Source organism: Thunnus albacares, chromosome 21 (assembly GCF_914725855.1).
Source record: "Thunnus albacares chromosome 21, fThuAlb1.1, whole genome shotgun sequence".
In the NCBI taxonomy this organism is placed as follows: Eukaryota; Metazoa; Chordata; class Actinopteri; order Scombriformes; family Scombridae; genus Thunnus; species Thunnus albacares.
In genome coordinates this window covers 12,902,425-12,921,764 of record NC_058126.1, presented here as the reverse complement: position 1 = coordinate 12,921,764, position 19,340 = coordinate 12,902,425, and the positions used below count along the sequence as shown (strand labels likewise).

The window sequence follows — 19,340 nt, the reverse complement described above, 5'->3', positions numbered from 1 at the left end:
TGAGATGCTGCGTTGGCCAATCACACATGCAAGCATACATTCCTGGTGGATTCATTTGTAACATGAATGCTGTATTCGACTGTTTTACCTTGCGATGGTCGCGAAGAAAGCATGTGCTGCCATGATAACCTTCCAGAGTTGTCAAATCATGTCTGAATATTCAAAAATGCTGTACAGTGGTTTGGGTTCTGATAAATATTTAAATGTCTGTAACTCCAACTCATCTTCCTGGATTGTATTTCGTTGTCTCACCGGTACACCAATTTTTTTCCCCCTAGGATGGCAAAGTTATGACCCTCCCTATTCTACCTCTGATTGGCTAGTACTTGTTGCCTTCATTGGTTGGGTTGGTCTAGGTTTGAGGAGTGAGATTGGTTAGGGTTAGGGTAAGAATATCAGGGTAAGCCAATCAGAGGCAGAGAAGGGCAGGTCATGACTTCGCTGTCCTCGGAAAAAAAAATATTGACACCAGTACCTCAAACAACATACCCCCCACTGCTGCAAACCTTGTATTGTTTTCATGCAGGGCAATTTTTGGTCTGAACATGGCCTAAGTGCTAATGTCAGCATTCTAACATGCTTACAATGACGATGTTAACATGCTAATGTTTGGCAGGTGTAATATTTACCTCGGTCAACGTCTTAATTTTGCATGTTAGCATGCACCATTTGCTAATTAGCACAAAACACAAAGTACTGAGGCTGAGGCTGGGATTTAAAGAACCAAAGTTTTGATAGTGGTGATAGTGGTGCAAGAGATCAAATCATCAGGTTTCATCATGTGGGTATCATGAATGTCTGTACCAAATTTCATAGCAATCCATTTAAACCTTTTTCCATATTTGCTATTCCATGCAGTTAGTGTAACTAAAATGTGTCAAAATGGTACAGAAATGCCATCTGAATCTGTTAATAAAGATATAATGATTGTCAAATTATGTAATTATATATTGTTTAGTTATCATATTGTGCACTATTCGGGATTTATTGTTATATTTATCACTTGCACCACATGTCAACAGCATGCTAATAACCTTATTACACTTGAGCCGATGGTGAGCCGCTGCACACAGATACATGAGAGTTATGTATTATGGCAAAATAAAAGGCAGCATGACAGCCGTCATGCTCATATCAAATTCTGACCGTGAATTGAGGCCGCACAACAATGTAACAGAGAAAAGAAAAGAGCAGATAAAATCTGAATGTTTCTTGTTCTTTATGTGTTTTTTTTTTGTCTCATGTCTGTGTTGTGTTACGCTGGCTTGTGGGAAGTGTATCAATATTAATGGGTGGGCTTGTGCAGAGAAATGCCTCGCAGAGCGACCTCGGCCTGTCACAGAGGCTGAAGATGAAGCAATGCAGCCAGTCCAGTCGGCTGTGAGTGGAGGTCAATCAGCAGTGACACAGACAGCACGCATTAGCACACTTTACACTTCATGACACTTTATGCATCAGCAATTACAACAGGGTACACCGGTGTAATTTAGGTAATGGGCTTTTAACCACGGAAAGCAAACTGCTGTTTAGTGGATTCTTCTGTATATATTCCTTACCCTTGTTTCAATTGTGCTGCTTTATTCTCGCATCACATTAAAGAGCTACTGGCCACCCAGAAGTCCCTGAGTGCTGTTTGTGTTGCTGACTGTTCTCTTCAGGAAGTTTTCAGGAACATCTGGTTTACTTTACATGAGTATTTTATACATCCAAAGGGTTGAGTGCAAGCCAAATATCCATCCATTCAGAAATCAGTAGTGTTTGGGAGCCTCTGTGCAGGGCTTTTCTGAAACATGAGTACAAGAAGTTTGTTGTGTGTAACACCGGGTCAAAATAATACATTGCTATATTTTATATTGGTGCTATATTGACCCAAACTGTTTTTTAGTGTATGGTGAGGTCAGCATTTGTCTCCAAAATACACAGAGCCACGCAGTTTTTATGCACATTTTTGGAGGCTATCACTTTTTTTGTTAGTTTTGAATCAGTTAGAGTGAGTGGAAAAGGCTCTTAGATTCTCTGGTATGAACATTCACTGGCTTCTTACCTGTCATTCTTTATAATCACCTGTTGGTGATGGCCAATTCGGCTTGAACATTTCCGGCACTTCGAGCTAGCTCTGTGAGATCCTTAATGAGCAGGTGTTCAATGAGCACAGGAGTTGGACTGTTATATGCTGAGTCTCTACAGTTATTTGTTACTGCCAGTCTTTTATATTGTAATTGTTTGTTTTATTATTTGTGTGGAAAGTGATTAGTATGCATTTTCTTTACCATTTAGCACAGTAGTTTTATGTAAGTATTTACTGTAATGCTGTATTTACTTCTTTTTTATTTTTCATATTTTTTATTGCTGCTATCAAAAATAAGAGTAACAAAAACATATGTGATGTGAAACTATGTATTTATATATATGAAAAAACAGGACTATATCTTTTTATTTTTGTCCAAACTGACTGCTTGAGATATTTTGTAATTTTACATCCCTGGAGAGGTAGATAACTTCTTGGTGAACAATTGAAATTCATTTTTCCATGTCTTTTTCCAAACTAGTTTGTCCTCTGAGTAAGAAATATTTCTATCCAATACAATATTTTTAAGAAACCCAACCTCTTCAGTCTAAAATTAAATTTTAAATACTGGACAGATATGGAAACATGGAAACGTCCCAACCATAGATTATCGTCTTGATGCATTTTCACGGCTAAAGTTTGGGTCAAGCTATTTGCTAATTCTCCTTTAAGGGCAAAGTTTCTTTATTTTGTCATTTCCAACATCTTTGTTGAAAAGAACCACATGTTTAACAACAAAAGCCCACCAAGAGGACTACTGCAAGTCTCATGAAATGGCTTCAGAAAAAGAGACTGCTGGCAAGAGAGAAGTGTCAGATAGCTGGTTCACTGGTGGGTTGATGCTACATGTACCATTAGATTTCTGAATTTCTCCTAGTTTCAGGCGATATCTCCAAGAGATGAGGCATAAAGTGTAACATAATTCAAAGACGACGCTGTCTTCATGGATCACGTTTGTTTACTGTCAGTCCTTCAAAGTGACTTCTGAATCCTCGATACATTGTGCAAAATCTGTGATTTACTGTGGAGCCGAATTAGTCGATTCATTAACTATCACAAAGCAACTTCCGTCATAAACATAACACCGTATCCTAACAGCCAGTGAGCGTCCAACCAACACGTGGCATCGTGTAACATCGGACGCTTTCTGTCCACACTAAATCCGTTAAATATGCACTTCTGTCACATGTAAATAAACCACGTACATATCAACCCTTTTGCGCATTTAATTCAATGATTACAGACCCCACTAAGGATAAACTGTAATTACGGCTGACCACTCGACAGCAAATAGGGTCCATCTCTGTTCATATTGCAGGTTCATGGGGTTAATGGCTTTGCAGACATGTTTTTATTGCAAAGGAGGAAACGTTCATCTTGTGGACATATAATACATATTTGAATTGCCTTCACCATGGTAACAGCAGAAAAGCAACTTTAACACAAAGTCAGTTACAGTGGCAGTGCCACCAGATCATTTTCATTACTTTCCATACATGAAATAGAAGCTAAAGATAGATGTGTATTGAGAAGATTACATTTCATATTTTTTTAAATCAATATTTTTCATAAAAAACATGTGCTCTAAGTACTATATGGAACAGCTAATCACCAAACCAGGACTTGCTACAGGTATTATGGTCAACTGTATGTAAAAAAAAAACAACCATAGTGCTCCCCACAAAATTACACCAACACATCTAATGTACATTTTTTAATCCATTACAGGCATTTGTAATGTCTTAATGTCTATATGAAAGCCATTTCTATGTTTTTTTGCCAATTTTGTTTTGTGGCAGTGATCTTTGCAGATCAGCAATGTGATATAATTTGACTTTTATAACATTATGGTCAAGGGAGGGCAGCCATAAACATGGAGATGAAGGAAGTGGGTCTTTGGCATACTAGTAGCAAAGGACGATTTGTAAAGAGAAGAGCACGGAAGTATCTTATAGCGATAGTGGTCAGACATGTGCGTCCAGGCACCACCCTTATCAGTGATGAATGGTGAGCTTATAGAGGTGCATTAGCTGCCATAGGTTACATCCACTTTACAGTCAATCACACTCAGTGGTTTGGACGTCCCAACAGTGAAGTCCACACCCAGCATCTCCAACAAGAATGGTTGAAGTACAAGTCTACTATTTGTAAACAGGACTGAAACATTCACATCTCTTTTTTGGATTTTCTTTAAGAAGTAACCATTGTGTAGTTCAGTGTATTTTGAAGCCAAAATGCCAAACACATGATTGCCATGAAACAAACCAAAGACCTGCAGAGTATTGTGTAAAAAATTAAGGATTTTACATTTATCCTTTTTACTGTGTGGCTACAAAACACATTTTGTTGTAGTTCATAGTGTTATATGTGCAGAACTGAAAGGATTAGTTGCTCAATCGATTAATTGATCCACAGAAAATTAATCAGCAACAGATTTGACAATCACAAAAAATCCCCTGGTTCCATATACCAATTGTGAATGTTTGTTGATCTTAGTTTTCTTTAACTAATTGGGCCACATTGCACCACAAGACCTGCATATTTCTGGCTGGTTTTAATTGTTAAGAAATAAATAACCCTCAGATTTTGATATTTGGTTCATGTTCTACAGTTCAGCTCAGCAATTGGATCAGTGGGTCAGAGTTGGATCTGTCTTTTGCTGTTGTTGTTGTTGTTGTTGTTGTTGTTGTTGTTGTTGTTGTTGTTGTTTTTGGGTGTGTAAGCCAGAAATGGATGTGTGGTTTCACAAATGTCACGTTTAAAAATCCCATGATGGTCATCAGTGATGTAAGTAATGTAAATGTAAATAAGCTCTTATGCCAGTGGGCTTAAGGACATAATGATTTATGCATTATTTAAAGCATTAACAATTGTTTATTTGTGCACCAGGATTGTAAAGTGTTAACTAATTTGATTCCTAGCAGTGTGGACATGGCTTTGAAATAGCAAATATTACTGGTCTGCAATTTACTGATCATTTTTAATATGGTTCTCAAAAATAAGCATGTAATCTGTGAAAAAATTCTGAGGCAGCTATTTGACTTGACTTGACAGAAGATTTTTTTAAAGAATTAATCCATATATAGCAGAAAATATAACTAAACAGTCATGGATAAAAAATGGCAAATCCAAATAATTCGAGAAATATTCAAAATTGTCATGGGGTGGGGGTGTTTTGGGGGGACTTGGACTCATGACCCTGTTTTTTCTTAGGCTACGACCCTGGCAGAAGTTCAAAGAGCAGATTATCCAATGTAATAACACGGGTAATTCCCTATTACTGAGTCAAAACCTCCTCGGGTGTTTGTTCCTTAGACAAAATCAGTTTGGGCTTTTGGGGTCATTGGCATCATAAAAGAGGAGTCACGGGTTACACGACAGGTAATTAGTGACCGTAGTACTTACTTACAGGATCCTCCTAAACCACATTAGTCCATCACCGGCAGCCTGACAGGCTTGTAACAAACTGTCTCCCGGGACATGCGGTCTGGAGTTGTGAATGGGCGGAGGGGCGGGTACAGTCCAACAGAAGCAGCTCTCCTGCATGCTGGAGGAGCGCACAGAGAAAAGCGCAGACCGATGGAGCGACGACGGCAGCGTTTCACCTCACACATCTGAACACACATACACACACACACACACACGCACACACACACACACATACGCACACACAGACACACACCCCTTAACACGTTTGAGGAGTTTAGCCATTATCAAGGAGACGCAAATAAGAAAACTCCAAAACTTAATCCAGGATGGATGCTTCACAGCTGTTCTTTCTGCTGCTGTTCTATGGATATCTGCCAAAAGTAAGAACAATATTATTTCTTTTATTGTAAAAGTCTTTCACGGTGTGTAGTGGAGAATCAGTTTAATATAGTCAACGCAAGACAGCATGAAATTAGTTTTTATTGACATGAGAGCCATTTCTAAGAGCGCAGAAGGAGCGCGATAAAACCTTTTACAGCCAAATTTAGATGAGTTTGGAGATCTGATTCAGCTTGTTGTTAGCTCTAATCTATCTATCTATCTATCTATCTATCTATCTATCTATCTATCTATCTATCTATCTATCTATCTATCTTTAGCAGAATTTGAAACAATCTTCACATGAGCACAAGGGGTCAGATGCATAAACGATGCGTACACATAAAAACCATGCATACGCCATTTTCCGCACACAAACTGATATTTATAAACACAGAATTTGCGCAACTCACGCATTCTTCATATCAGGCGTACACGTGTTTTAATGAGGGTGATGTGATAAGGTGGAGATGAAATATACGGTGAGAGACGGAATCTTTTAGTCAAACATTGTTTAGGTTGACAACAGCTGCTTTTTGCGTTCACACAGATCTATAAAACGCCAGTCAAAGGCACATTTACAAACTAATGTTGATTAATCATTAATGTGTGATTACTTTGATCATTCTTTTAATTTACACAGGAGTAAAACATTATATTTTGCTTTTTATATTCTGTTTATGCAATCCATAGTTGTGTCACATCTTGTAAAGTCTGTTGAGAGCTACAAACTAATCATTAATTAAATTTCTGAGATATCACTGCCGATGATGGTTTACAGATCTATGTGATGAATTAATGATATGGATGCTATAAAGAGCCGCACAGCTGTGCGTAATGGTCGCGCGTAATGACAGCTGTTCTGCTGTTGGAGAACCTCGCAGGTGCAACACAATCTGTGAAGCTGCACTTCTTCTTTCCCGTTTTGTTTCATTGACAGGTGTACAGACTGGTGGAGCAGACAGCATGTTGATGTGAAAACAGCTGGTTAATGGTGGGTCTTCATCCATTAATGGATAATTGTGAGAGTGGAAATGAGGCTCGTGCACGTGCGCCCAGTTCCTCAATGAGTGAGATTTATAAAACGCTTTATAAATCTGATGAAAAGAATGTGTATTTCTAGCTTTGTGCGTACACACAGTTTTAGTCATGAATCTATACATCTGGCCCCTGAGCTTGTTGGGGGATAAAAGGTCAAAGTGATTTTGTATAAACTGGCCTCTCATCCCATTTAACTGTTTGTGTTACTTTTATTTTATTCAAGGTTGTGTTCAATTCATAGAGGGAACATCCTTCTGGAATTCAGAAGAATTCATAAACCCTTTGTGTGCGGCTGAGTCACTACTTGTGAAGGTGAAGTTTCTTCAATAGTTGGCAGTGAGACCAGTTTGTGCTTTAAAGCCAACACAAAATAGTGACGATTGTATTTGGAGTGTAGGAGTAAGTAAGAAGTATTATGAAGTCATATTGCGCTCACATTGCTGTAAATGTATGTGATAACCACATATACATTATGACAGTAGCTCAAATCAGAGTATAAAATGTGTTTTTTTCTTCACATGGTCATTAAAAACACACAGTGTCGTGTGAAATTTGAGTTGGATGTCAACAAACTCCTCATATCAAGTGTTTTCTTTCTTCTTTTTGACTACTTGTGCAGTGATTACCATAAAACCAGTTTCAGTTTCAATTAGAGCTGCAACGATTAGTCGATCGTCAGAAAATTAGTTAAAAGGAAAAAATGCAAAAAAAGAAAACCTGCTTCCAGCTTTTTAAACATGAATATTTTCTGGTGTCTTTAGTCTTTATGATAGTACACTGAATATCTTTGGGTTGTGGACTGCTAATTGGGGCAAAACAAGACATTTTAGGTTCCATCTTGGGCTTTAGGAAACAGTGATTTACATTTTTCACCATTTTCTGATATAAAATAATCAACAGATCAATTGATAATTAAAATAATTGGTAGATGCAGCCCTAGTTTAAATCCTGTAATTGGTTGAGTAGAACTCTTGTCAATAAGCTGCTATTAACATTATGTATACTGATTGTAATGTTCATGATACACAGACAGACTTTGTGTTGAGATGAATATATGTAACACAACAAGCTACTGATATCTGGAGAACACATCAAAGCACATATACCACCCACTACATGTTTTACAAGTACTGACATTTCACATGCTACAGGGTACACCACTATTTTGATCAATTTTCTCCCACAGGTCATGTATAGTAATGTATCTGCACTAATTCATGACTTTTCAGTAAATAGTGGGTTATCTCTGGGTTTAGATAATTGGACGGAAAGTCTTTAAGCATCGCCACATGGTAATATGTCACCTTTCTGTGTGACTGTGCATTGCTGCAGGTAGGGCTGTCGCAGTGAAGGAATTTCCCCTGCAGTGATTCAGGGTGGCTCAACAGCGCTGTATGTGGTAGCAATATTTTTTCTTTCTTTTTTATGTTTTGTGAAAATCAAGGTATGTTAGTCTGATTATGCGTCGGCCGAATGAAGCAGCAGTACCTGACGAACACAGAAAACATTTTAAATCATGTTGTGGCAGGAAACAATGTTGGCCTACGGTCCCCTTAAACCTGGGATTTATGAGTCTGGTTGGACGTGCCTGTAGATTGAATGATTGGTGGAAAACGACTTTATTTCTAAGGTTAAATGGCAGCCTGCTTGGCCGCATGTTGACCCAGGAGAATTTCAACATGTAACCAAAACAAAATAGTCATACAGACGTGTTTTTAACTACCAAGCATCAGCACCGACCCCTGGTCAGCTCACCCCAAGCCTCATAACCTCTGTTATGGTGCAAAGCATGCAAGACGCTGCATGTGGCAGGCGGGATCCTCTGGAGCTCTGGAGGTGGACCAGACCCGAGGAGCCTTCAACTGGAATAACAGTTCAATACACACACATTGAAGTGTAAAACACAAAGGGCCTAGCCTCATGAAGAAAAGAAAAAAAAACTTGAACATAGCACAGGTGTGGCGGTTGCTTACCATTCACCGCGGCTGGCTTGTCTATAGTGCAGTATTGCAATACTGTGGTTATTGCGACAGTCCTAGCTGCAGGGAGTATTCGTGTTGAGGAGGCTAGATGCATCAATGTTTTCAATTAAAGAGGACGTTTTATGCACATTTACATTCCCAGGTCTATATTTTTAATCTGGGGCTCTACTGGAATATCTTTGCATGATTTACAGTTCAAAAAACTTATTTATTTTATACTGGCCCTTTATGCAGCTCCTCAGTTCAGCCTCTGTCTGAAACAGGCTCCTGTCTCTTTAAGGCCCCCCTCCCGAGACACCACTCACTTCTGATTGGTTAGCTTCCAGAAGCTGCGTCTCAGCCGACTTTCGACAGCTATATAAACATGCAGCAGTAGTAGGATTTCACTTCTTCTTCTCGTTCTTTACTTAAAATGTCAAGCTCTCAAATACATCCATACATGTTCAAGTCAAAATAGTGGACAACGCAAAACCTTAGCAACTAAGATTATTGAAAGGATGGCCGTTAGTGGGCAGGTTGAGGGGAGGGAGGGAGTGTTACTTTATGTTTTGTAACTTTAACATAGATATCCGACATCATAACAGCATATGAAATCACAGAAAGCAAAATATGTCCCCTTTAATGTGTCCTGATGTATCCTAGGAATTAAAAAACAGCATTTAAAGGACTCGAAGTTTAGACCAACCTGCATTAAACCGAAATCATCCATCAGGCAGTGAGATAAGAAAATCACCTCTAATTTGCCTCAGGTGATTTGTCTTTTCATAGGCTCACCTGCAGTTACATCCTGTTTCTCTTATCTTCATTAAAAATGTCAGAAGTGCTCCGCTGCTGCTCCTCTCACGGTCCACAACCGCTGACAGGGATTCACTTGTGCATCTTATCTCCGACTGCTCTGACAGATATCAGTGTAATTTCAGTGAACGGGAATGACAATTCTTTTTGTTCAGCAATATGTGGAAGAAAAATGAAGAGAAGTCTAAGAAGCTTAACATGTCTGATTATGATAGTGATCATGGCTTTGGGCGGATTTTAGTCATTTGACACTCAGCATGGGTTCCTTAATGTCTGTTAGGGAAGCCCTTTCCAGGCAGAATGGATTGAATATTTAAGTGACTGAGCATTTCTTCCTCCTCACCTCTGACAACTCTCAAATGACCGGCCCACCCCGAGGCTTTAAAAGATCAGCCAGATGCGTCATTTGTTGACATATTTTAGTGGCTCTTATAGGCACCAGTGTGGAAAACATTTAATGGCTTGCCATTGTGCTCCTGGTCTGCTACATTTGTGTCCTTTGTTCAGTCCTAGACGGCTGCCTTACAATAACATACCCTGACATGTTTCATCAATATATCCAGTGAGGAAACGTGTTGTTGAGGGGAGCACAGAAAATCATGTTAATGGCTTATCTGTTTAACACAATGCAGATGGTCGAGGAGGAGATGGAAGAAGAGAAGTGAGGGTGGGCGATAATAACTTCTCCTATATGCCTCTTTTCAAATATGACACCGTGTGATAGAAACCAAAAGAAACGCTTTGAATGAATCATCATAGATTTAAGTATTTGAAAGATGCTCCAGTAAGGGTGTAGGACTCTTAGTAATTTTTTAAACAATGGGTCTCTGATTTCACGCACAAAAGCTTCTTATTTCATTTTTTGGCTCAAATGACAACTAGCAGATTGCAGCTATAGAAAGCTAGATTCCAGCTCAGTGCATTTATTGAAAATCCGTCTCCAGCTGACATTTGACTCGTTTTAAAAGACAACTCTGTAAAAGTCTTACAGTCTTAAAAATGCACATGATATAGCCAGTGCTAAAAAAAAAATAGGCTAAAGCTACATTCTAGCAAAGAATCTCAAGCTTGCTCAGGCCAGTTGTTGAGAAGACTCGTTCTGCATCCGGCTTAGAGTGAAGTAGGCATAGAACAAGCTAAGACAAACATTTGGTTTAACCATTACTATACTAGAAATACTTCGACCATAATACGTTTACCTGTTCATCTCTGTTGCTGTGTGAGAATTGTTTGGGCAGTGTGAGAACATGAGACTGAAGGAGAAAGCGTTTGTCACGCTCCTGAAGCGTGAGAGTTGGCGACGCTGATGTATGATATACTGTATGTTGCTCTCCAAGTGAAGTGTGCGATGGGAATAAACACAGTACTCTACTTTGTCTGGCCACACACAGACATGAGCTTCTCCTTTCATTTTCCTGTCAGCTTTCCTCGTTCTTTATTTGATCGTTATCGTGTAGTCAAACAAAGCAAGACCGGCAACCATTTTTAATGACAACAATCACTAAAAGCTTGAAGCAGCAGCCTGGCAGCCATTGTGATGAGTTCTGTGCTAACAAACTATCAAACCTGGCAGGTATTTATGTGAGGTTTCACTCACAGAGACACTGTGTATGTGTGTCCTTAAGGCTTTGCAGAAGTCCTTTTATCGTGTGCATAGTTTGGGATTGACATTTTGATTCATTGCCCACTACAGCAATCTCCTTGGCTGTGTTGTCCTAAGTGTCAATATTGTTGGTACGTTTTCAGCATATCTAACTGGCAGACACTTATTAAATGTCCTCAACTTTTTGAGCTTGAGCGTAAATCACTGTCAGGACCTTCCCATAAATCACATACTCCCCTTTATTGTTTTGTTATCGTTGGTCTCCCTCTTTGTGTACTCTGACTCTATTCACAATATACAGGGTTAAACATGAGCTAATAAACTACCTCCTTGCAATGAAGAGAGCTTGATCCCAGCAGCCTACAGTGCAAGCCCATGCACACATTCCATTATCTTGTCTGTTTTCCCCCCTGACGAGAGACTTTGCTCTAGTTTTTCTTTTGTTTATGAAGCATTAATGGTTTTTTGGGAAACATCAGGTTGGTTGCCACTGGGTTGCATTTCCCAAAAGCCAGAAGACACAGAAACAAAAAAGATCCACATTTTCATTTCATGTTGAATTGGAAATCTGGGTTATTAGCGATTTTTTTTATACATAGCTTTATATATAGCTTTAGTTTGGAGAAAACCCACAGCCTGTGTCTGAATATTACCATATCCTAATCTTAAAACTCCCCTCCACTCAAAAATTTGTTTTTCTTCTTGTTCCTGCAAGTGAATGTTTGAGCTTCACTGTGCAGGATGATATATGTGCAGAGTTTAACAATGGAAGGCTGTTTTCACATTCATCTACTGAAAGTGGAAAGTTTCCCTGTTCTCACGAAAATCGGATTTTAACACTAGAACGGCTGCTGTTGAAGCAAGATTTAGAGTTTATTCATTTTACAATTACTTAGGCTATTTCATTACAGATCGAAAAGGTCAAATACCTTTTAAAGTTCGTCAATAAACTGTAGTCTACAACAAACAAACAACAAATTAATACATTAACACACATTAATTAATACATTTAATTATAGTAGAAGAACATAAAGTAACAGTAAAAAACACATTTTGGATAATATGTTGTTTTAGTTATTCTAATGGGAATAAAGACACAGAGCATTCACTGTTTATTAATTTTACAATAGCTTTATTTCTTACAGATGGAAAAGGTCAAATACATTTTAAAATTCATCAATAAACTGTAGTCTACAACAAACAAACAACAAAATGATTAACACGTTTAAATAATTTAATTATTGTAGAAGAGGAAAATGAATCTTGGATAATGTGTTTTATACTGGGAATAAAGAAACAGAGCACTTGCTCTCTCTCTCTCTCTCTCTCTCTCTCTCTCTCACACACACACACACACACACACACACACACACACAGTGCTTTGGCAACACTCTTCGTCTGTTCTGTCATGGATCATACATGTTTGCAGTAGTGCTAAATTCTCTGTGTGCGTAAAAATAACTGCTGATAAGTGAGGTTGGAGGATGTAAGAATGTAAACACTTAGACGAAATAAACCTGAACTAAACACGCTTTTCAATTTCCGTTCTCACTTGTTATAGCTACAACAACAAAACTGCCACAGCAACTACACAATCAACACTGAAGTCATGCTGAAAACTGCAAGGAGACGATGAGGGAATGTGTCTGGAAAATTCCCAGATAAGCTTTTGGTATATACAGCAACAGACTAACAGGCATTTTCTTACCAAGTCAAAGAATAGTGCTTTGCCCACTCTTTCCAGAAGAAAGATGCAGTACACACACACATGCACAATGCCCACAATTAGCACACACGCTGTAGACTTTCACAGTGCACTGTCCACACACTGCACGTAGGCACTTCATGCACATTTTCATTGTTTTGTTTGTTGCACACTTGCTTTTTGCACTGCAATTCTTCCTCTACAAGCTAGCTCTAGCTCATGATACGGCAGCCTGCTTATTAAAAGACATCTAAACAATGGGCGTTGCTAAGTAAGAATGTTGAGCATTATACAGCGGTTTCTATGAGGGGTAAAAATGACCCCACGGTGGTTCGAGGTATGAATGATTATAACCTTTTTTCTTTTTATCCCACACCCCCCTAGATTGATAAATAAACATTTTAAGAAAAGTCATGAACTGAGAGATGTAGGGCTTTTATTTTTACAGGTATTTGAAAATGCCAGGGGTGTAAAAATGGCAGCTCTAGTGTTAAGGGGCAGGCCTACAAGCAGGATTTGTGACATCACAAATAGTTTGGAAACCAATCCTGATCCAATATTTAACCTACAGAAGAGTGATGTGGAAACTTGAAGCCTCCAGTGCACAAACACTGAGAATTGACTTTACAGTAAGTAAGACATCGTGTGCCCAGCAGTTAAACTTCTGACATGAAATATATTTGCATATTTATAGATTCTGGAGTTTTTATTGAGGGAGTAGTAGTATTAATTTTGAGGATTTTAACAAGATAATTGAACTTCTTTTGTGGGTAAACCATGTCAGACACAAATTATTATTCAAAGTAGAGTATTTTATATACATTTTGAAACATTTCTGGAGGGGAAGAGTTTCTTCTTAAAGCAGCATTAAATGATTTTTTCACCACCAGTGGGCAGCAGAACAAGCTGAAAACACATTATGAGCATCATGTTATCTCCTTACAATCACCTTAAAAAGCAAACAATTTCCTATTTATACATCCAGCAGACACGAAGAAACATAAACATTCATTTGAGGTCAAGATTCAGGAAACCTGGCGAATGTACATCCAATATTTACTGTCCTTTTAGCTCTGTTTGGTCCCAACCAACTTCAGAGGGAATCAGTCTCTTTAGCTATGAAATGCTCCTCTATGTTCACTGTCTAGTCGATAACTTTGTCTTTCTGTTGTTTGGTGACGGGCAGGTAGTTTATATTGGGTTAATCAGAGCTTATTCGCTGGGGAAAGCTGCTGCTGCTGGAAACAACACAGATGGGAACGGTATGAGTGAATCAAAACATTGAAGTTACGAGCCATAAAACTAAAGGCAATGAGCTGAAATATGCTAAAGCACAGAACTGTACAAACAAGCAACTTTGTTCACAATACAGTCATTCGAATAATTGTTAATATAGAAATATTGGTGAGCACAACTTTAACATTAGGGCTGCTGTTCTAATATGTTCTTGGTTGGTCTTACTAACTATTTTCAGTTCCATCACTAAACTGGAAAGAAATTTGTCTGGTTGGTGCATTTATATTGAAATAGTTGGCTGATTTTCTGTGTGTTAATTTACATTATACACACCATGTGCACAAAATAATAAATATCTTAAAACTAGCAATTAAATAATATTGCAGGACCTGCCTCACTTGATTTACAATAATTAATGCGCAGTCAATCAAACTACTAAACACCTGAGGCTTCTGGGATCTCTTCTGGTTTCTCTTCTGGTTGCCGGGGGCAGTGGCCCTCTTGGCACAGTTGATAATTCATCATAATAGTGGCACTAAGTTCAATGTACTGAACATTATTTTGATTAATTTATGTGATTTTGCATACATTTGACATATGATGATATATGCTGATCAAAAAGTATTTTTAATAGTGCGGTATTGTTAAACAGAAGTCGTTCTTTTAGTAATTATACCTCTACTTGTATTGTGTAACAGCAGCTCTGTTTGACTGTTAAATTATCTTAAACACAGATAAAACTCAGATCAGGTTGTACAGGCTGAATATTACATTCTGTGTTTAAAGTACACTGTGTTCACAAGGTACCTATTACCTTACCCTCTCAGGGTCTTTTGGACTCAAATCCTCTCTTAAGTGCTCCATTGTTACATCACCTCACAATCAATTTCATGCTAATCAAAAATAAGGTTATCAAAGGGTCTGACCACCCAGAGATTTCCTCCTCTATCCATGTTGCTCTGCACAGATAATGTCGGCAGATTAATCTCTTGCCTCCTGGCCGGGGCTCTGCTATTACTTCAGGATATGTTGGATTTTCTGCTGTAATCGGTTGCAGGCAGAGACTCCTGTGAGCACAGTTCTGTGGATTACGATAGTGTCAGGACGACCTCACTCACAGGGTGAATAAGAGTGAGGGAGAGTTGTGGTAAATAGCATGGAGGTATTTTAAAGTTTGTACTGCATGTACTGCATGTTTCGTCGCATTTTACATGAATGTTGCTCACCTAGAGGTCGCTCAAGTATCGGTGACATTACATAATGCACATTATCGCCTTTGCTGCCTGTAATGCAGTGGTACAGTGATGTTCATGAGTCAACTGTAGCTCCCTTGTCTCTGCCACTGCAGCATATCCAGTGTTTTAGGGGAATCAGTGACACTTCTTTCGGCACTAAAAGCGATAAGCTTCAAACTCTGAAAATAGACTTTTATGTGGATTCTTCATCTTTACTTTGAGCCAAATATTTGAAGCCCTTTCTCTGTGTGTAGGATTTTAAAAAAAACAAAACATGTTGACATTATTTTTCACTCCAAAGAGGGATTATTAAATGTGAAGTGACTCTAAGAAGAAAAGCGATGAAGTTTCCTTGAGATGTGTCCTTTTTCATTAATGGCAGTTTGGGGTGTTTGTGTGTGTGCTGCTGACTGCTGGTTGCAATAATGTCACATCTACTGAGAGATCAACTCTGAATTTAACAGGGCATATCTGGATGATTGATGAGGATGACTTCAAGTCTGGCAACACCAGGGCGATCGAAGCTTATTAGGAAAGGGAATAAGACATCTTTAAGGACCAATTAAAGAACATGAGATGTACAGTTGTAAATACAATATGTAATCTTCTCTCTCTGACCTTTACCGCCTTGAGTCTTGTAAGGACTGTAGCTTTGGTAACAGGATGCAGGGTGAAGCTTTTCCCTCCGAGTTTATGAATACACCCCACCACACGCCGACTGCCTCTGTCTCCCTCTCTCTCCATCTCCACTGACCTTCTCAAGCCACTCACTGCTCATCTTACACATTTTCATTGACCCAGTGGCTGTCAGCCCGCATTTTTCAGCCGCTGTTGACACAGATGAACAATTGCAGCATATTACTCAGTAGCTCCCTTCTCCACTTCCTAATCCATTTGCATGATAGCATCTATTTGCCAGGCAAGAGGGAGCTCTATTTGGATTTCAGGCACAGAGAACATTTCTGTGTATTTACTGTATTATTAGCAGGGGGCTCAGTCTAATAGGAAAACTTAGCATAAAAGGTTGCAGGAATATGATAAAAAGAAACTAAAATATTTACTAGCACATATTCCCCGGCATGCATGCTATCTACCGGCCTCGACCTTGCTGATTATGAATTCTTTCAGTTCCTAATTGCGGTGTTATGGAAGCATATTTGATTCTTGACACCTCAATGTGCTTTCCGCTTCTTTCACAGGTGTTATCGGTGCAGATGTGTGATGTGGTCAACGAGATCGAGCTGGAGAAAGAGCGCTGCGAGAACAGCACCTCTGGGAATGTCACTTCAGGTCATTCTTGAAAACATATTTTCCTCTCTCTGACTGTTTAGAGTGTGCAGAAGGCTATTTAGAGAAAATTGGAAGCAGCATACATAAATAAATTGTGAGGTAAGGTAATACAATGTGGGAGTATATAGATAAAGCACCAGACCAGTTTTTCCAGAGGCATATTTGAATAACCCTGACTTTACCTCAGACAACTCTTCAAATCACAGCAGATTAAAAAAAAAAAGTTTTTTTTAAGATAAATACACTATATTCTATATAGTCAGAGTTATAGGATTGCAACAGCTTTGACAGAGTAATAAAACACTCAGGCCATGTATTTGAGAAGCAAGCAATGTTAATTTCCCAAACCAGGACAGAGTGTCTTTCATTTTTTTTATTGGCATTACTGAATAACATAAAAACACAGACATAATTATGAGGATCAAGGGTGAAATGAATCAAATTGCAGAGTAAAATCAATTAATTGGGATAAATTACTAAAAACAAGACAACATTGCACAGAGAACAAAGAAAACAGTGTGTGACTAGTGTCATGACTATTAAAAGGCTATAGAAAAGAGGTAATATCAATATCGATTGAGGGGGAAGTTCTAATAATGAGTGGCAAACAGTTCCACAGTTTAGGGCCTACAATGGAAAATGTCCGATCACCCCTTGATTTTAACTGGGAGTGTGGAATGAACTGGGAATCACTTAATAGTCCCACACTTTGGGAAATACATTTATTTCCTGTACCACCTTCATAAACGTCCAGTAAATATGAAGCTACAGCCAGCATTTGGTTAGCTTAGCTTAGCACAAAGACTGGGAACAAGGGGGAACAGCTAGCTCGGCTCTGGCAAAAGGTAAAAAAACAAATTGCCTCTAAAGCTTAATTAACATTTTATAGAGGTACTTCACACTAAAACATGTTCTTTGAACTGTAAACTAAATAATATGACTGTACTGTAATGAAACACATCAATACTAGTGTTAATATTGATATCAAATTTAACAAAAAATCGGCATTTCATGGGTTGAAAATTGCTCAACTTGTCATCTGCTGTTTAATATCAACCCTGAAAAGGCAAGGCCAATGCTGACATAGAGTCAACTGTTTGGGAGTTCTCTACGTCATGAAACTTATATAAACGGTAGAATGATAACATGATAACACCCACCTCCCCCAGCCCCGCACTCATTTCAAATATATGCTGATTGAAAGCGACAGTTTTAGCTTCAGGAGCTAACAGTGGCTACAGCGGTGCTGGCCTGCTGGAGGGGGTCTCTCTGTCTGTGACTGTCCGTGGGAGGAAGAGCTGCTGCAGTTCTTCAACTCTCCGGCTGTTGATTCCTGTGGTTATCAGCTGGTAATATCTTGTTTTACAATGTTGTCGTGGTGTAACTCCACCAAAACTGTCTGTCCTATCTGTCAGCTGAACCTGTCCGCTGCAGAGCACCTCCGCCCAAACTGAACCTGAACAAACAGGTTCAGTAACAGCTTTGGTTACACCACGATTTAATGTTTTAAAACAAGATTTCCAGATTGCAGATAACTGCAGGAACAGACAGCCGGCGAGTTGAAGAGCTGTAGGGTGATATGTGAGGAGGATTTCTGTTGTTTTTGTGGCTGCCATGTCTGACTTCTGGCTTGTTTAAAGGTTGTACTGTTTGTATTCCTCTCATTATTATTATTACATGACACGCAACTCCTGCTCTCCTGCCTCACATAGCCAGCTCTCCCTCCCCTCCCCCGCCCTCCTCACCCCCCTCTCAGCCTTTTGCTCACTTTTTAGCATTTTTCAAAATTATGCACTGGGTTGACTTAGGCTCAGAACAAAAGGGTGCAGTTACATTTTAAGTTTCCGCTGGTTGCCTTGAAAAATTACAGTGATGACAAAACCTCTGGAAGTCACTGCTACTGGCCAAGACATAGTCTGGCACATAACCCAGCTGAAGCTGGCACCAGTGTTGTTTTTTTAGTGCTTAAATGTACAAGCACACCCATTTTTTCCTCCAGTTTATTGCAATCAAAATGTTTTGAACTCTTCTTTGTAGTTGAAATTAAAGTCACAACCTTCCACTCCTGACAGTGCAGGTCAACGGCTCGGTGCACAAACCTGTAACAGCTGATTGAAGCTCCAGAAAAGTGTGAAATAACAAAAACACAAGCAATGAACCGTTTCTGAGACGGACAGATACCTGAAGTCCAAAAACTGGTGGAAGTGCAGTTATAAACTCTTTTATAGAATAAAGACAGTGTCTTTGTAATGATCTCAAAAGCCATTTTGTAAACCCTTAGTGCTACATGCCAGAATACTGAGGATGTGCATGTCCATCGCTGAGGCCGATGCGATACGCATCTCGATACATCACCAATGATCCGATACGTTAAAGATACATATGAAGGAACTGTCAGTGTGATACAGTATGATTCACCCCTATTGTGATGCAGTGCATGATTTGATTCAACACAATGCGATTCAATGCTATGCTAAAGAACGATGCTATGCAATTCAGTATGTTACAGAGTGTTTGATTTTATTTAATAAGCATACAGCAAATCATAAATTAACTAAAAAAGTGCCTCTAGTACTTG

General features: G+C 38.9%; 1 protein-coding gene across 1 annotated transcript in view; it reads left to right on the top strand.

The window, feature by feature from the left end:
- Positions 1 to 5,614: 5,614 nt before the first annotated feature.
- The window catches only part of vipr1b (vasoactive intestinal peptide receptor 1b), a 56,786-nt gene continuing 43,060 nt past the window's right edge, over positions 5,615 to 19,340 (top strand). The window contains exons 1-2 of the mRNA XM_044340338.1: positions 5,615 to 5,877; positions 16,672 to 16,762. Coding sequence (XP_044196273.1) covers positions 5,824 to 5,877; positions 16,672 to 16,762 — 145 coding nt within the window. The 5' untranslated portion in view covers positions 5,615 to 5,823. The remainder of the gene's footprint in view (positions 5,878 to 16,671; positions 16,763 to 19,340) is intronic.